This window comes from Cyprinodon variegatus, unplaced genomic scaffold, assembly GCF_000732505.1.
Source record: "Cyprinodon variegatus isolate N-32 unplaced genomic scaffold, C_variegatus-1.0 Scaffold143, whole genome shotgun sequence".
Taxonomy (NCBI): Eukaryota; Metazoa; Chordata; class Actinopteri; order Cyprinodontiformes; family Cyprinodontidae; genus Cyprinodon; species Cyprinodon variegatus.
This window is the reverse complement of record NW_015150596.1, coordinates 567,453-570,222: the sequence shown is the minus strand read 5'-3', so window position 1 is coordinate 570,222 and position 2,770 is coordinate 567,453. Positions and strand designations below refer to the sequence as shown.

The 2,770-nt window shown below is 35.4% G+C and overlaps 1 protein-coding gene across 1 annotated transcript in view; it reads right to left on the bottom strand.

Annotated features, from left to right (window-relative positions):
* Positions 1-1,291, bottom strand: part of zbtb32 (zinc finger and BTB domain containing 32) — a 10,316-nt gene extending 9,025 nt beyond the window's left edge. Inside the window, exon 1 of the mRNA XM_015376864.1 lies at positions 1,196-1,291. Coding sequence (XP_015232350.1) covers positions 1,196-1,219 — 24 coding nt within the window. The 5' untranslated portion in view covers positions 1,220-1,291. The remainder of the gene's footprint in view (positions 1-1,195) is intronic.
* Between the last annotated feature and the right edge of the window lie 1,479 nt (positions 1,292-2,770).

Here is a 2,770-nt window from a genome sequence, read left to right as displayed (position 1 = left end):
TATATATATATGATATGCATATTTCAAATTTTATTTTTGCTAACTAAAATAAACCATTGTGACATATGTTACGATGTCTTACAAACATTTTCAGGGAGTGGGATGTTAAATCCTGCTCGTAAAATGTATTTCAAGAGTTGCATCAGACTAATAATTTCAGCGGCTTTATCAGTTCGTATCTTAAAACTAATTTTTTTTCCCCTGAAAGAGGTTTTATGGTATTTATTCATTTTTATCTTTTTGATTAAATATACACAATGAGGATAGTCCATAAGTATAGCGTGAGGAGTGAAAGTAACACTAAAAGAACTTTCACCGCTTTTCATAATGTACGCCAAGATTATAAGCAAGCCAACAGTTTAATTTCAGTATATGTTTGACAAATTCAAAATTGTAAGTTATAGCATTTTTTTTCTGTATAACATCTAGTTATATAATTTAAACTTGCGTTTGTGCATAGGTATGTTGAGCTTCCACATGGACCATTTTTCCACTGTGACATATACAAAGTATATGTCGCCTTCTTATATGTTGCAATAGATATATATATAATTTGAAGCACAGTGAAAAGCGCGCTGACATTTGTATGTTTGCAGATATATAATGGAGTATTTTTCCACGCACTGCATTTTTTACGGCAAGCTTTTACTTTATATTTCTAAGCTCAAATGTAACAATAAAAATCATAATAATGATGCAAATAATAAATAGACCTATCATTGTTATTTTTATTTGTAAAACACATTTTAAGGGCTTTGAAAAAAAAAAATAGGCCTGATCCCGTTTTGGAATGCAATGCTTATTATCAAAGCAGCCAGGAATAGTCTCAGTGAGATTTTGTTACAACCTTTTACTTTCTCTTTAACATGGTGACTACATTTCGCTTCTGAAAATAGAGACTATAAATCTGTTTATTAATGAGGTTCCTCAAAGCTCTGCCTTAACTCATAATGAATGTTATTTGAGTTAAATGATTACTGTAGGAGGCCTTCAGGTCAGATGGTTAGTAAATCCCAAAGAAAGAATACTTGTACAACACTCAAATCGACTGAGCACTCCTGCAGAATTGTGTCAGAGTTAACTAGTGCCTGAGCTCCATTCACGCACTGTACAGTAGAATTTAAATGCTTACACAGGGGAAAACCATGCATGCATTTGTCAGCTTTACACATCCTTTCACAGGACATGAACTTACAGTCAGCCTCCCCGCAGCGTGCATGTAGAAGACTGAAGTCACAGGAGAGAAGCCTGATTTGAAAGACTCCGTGGCGTACAGAAGAGAAAAGTAAAACTATTTTTTAACTAGATTTTTCTCTAGAAAAAGTTGAGTGCTAAAAAAATAGAGTAAGATCAAACGTATGTTCTGTGGTTTTAAGTCTCAGAAGAAGCAGAAATCTGCATGAATGAGGCACTTACCGTTTTTTTTTGTGAGTTCTCTCTCAGGAGGGTGATAAGCTACCCTGCACCATGACTGTACAGTGACTTGTGAAGTGTTGGGGCACAGGTTAGTCTGTAGGACAAGGTGGTTTCCTCTTTGTCTTTATGGTCCCTCCTCTTCAAGTCTCCTATTGGTACATTGATTATAGGCCTAAATTGCTTGCTTTTCACTACAAAAAAGACTTTCTTCTTTGTTTACCCACATTTTGTTATAAAATCTTCGTCTTTGTTTTGTTTAGAGGGACAGAAGATTTCATGATTATTCATTTAGGACTCATTTGACTTGTTAGATGGCTGTTTTTTTGATACATGCTAAACATCAGCCCATGTATCCTTTGTCTGTTTTCACTAATCCTTTCAAGAGTAACCGAAATATAGCAACATGATATATAGATAGATAGATATATGGATAGAAAGAAATTGATTTATAAATAAAGAAAAAAGCAGGGTAAAACAAAAGGGGGAAAAAATGAGGACAGTGGTGGCATATTTGTGCATTGCTGTATATCTGTGAAAGCCGTACATGATTTCCTCCCCCTGCAGCCATTATCTGCTGGTCACTACATTAATAGACTATTCTGTGCTGTGACAGAAACCACTTGAAAGTGACTGGCCTGTGACAGGAAGTTTGCAGACCAAAGCCCATTGGTACTGACATGCAGGGAGAGCAGGCTTGCAAAACCTGCACCCTCAAAATAGAGATGTCTGCTTTTCCCTTTAGTCAGATATGTCAGATGTTAATGTGACAACCTTAAAAAATAGGCCAACTGTAGAGAATTGGTCACTTCATTAGACCACAGCGGTTGGCTAGTCCTACATTAAGAGTGTAGCTTTTGTTTAAAACTAGTTCATGCCGCTAAATTATTAATAACAAATTGTTCAGCAGTGACCTATTTACTCTTTATTTGATTCTCTTTTTTTTAATCTATATACTGTTATTATCATTTCTTTAAATTTTTGAGTACCTTATTGACCAGGTTTCCCTCGAACACGTACCGGTAGGTCTGAGTACATGACAAGAGTGCTGTAGGCTTTAGTTCTCAAATGTTTAAGACGTCCTACTCTTGTCTTATAGAAATTGAAAGTTAATAAAAACATTAAAAAGGAGGGCACCATAGAAAACCCCCGACAGGAGTAAAGAAAGGCTGGTGTGGCTTTAAATCATCGAAAAATAAGGCATATACATACAGCACATACCACCAGTGAAATGTTATCGCTATAGTTTTTTTTACATAAACAGGTGGGAGTTTGTACATTGCACATGGAGAGCAGAGGGGTTCAATTTGTGATGCAGTGAAAATCTGAGTAATAAAGGAACATTTTGGCATTATGA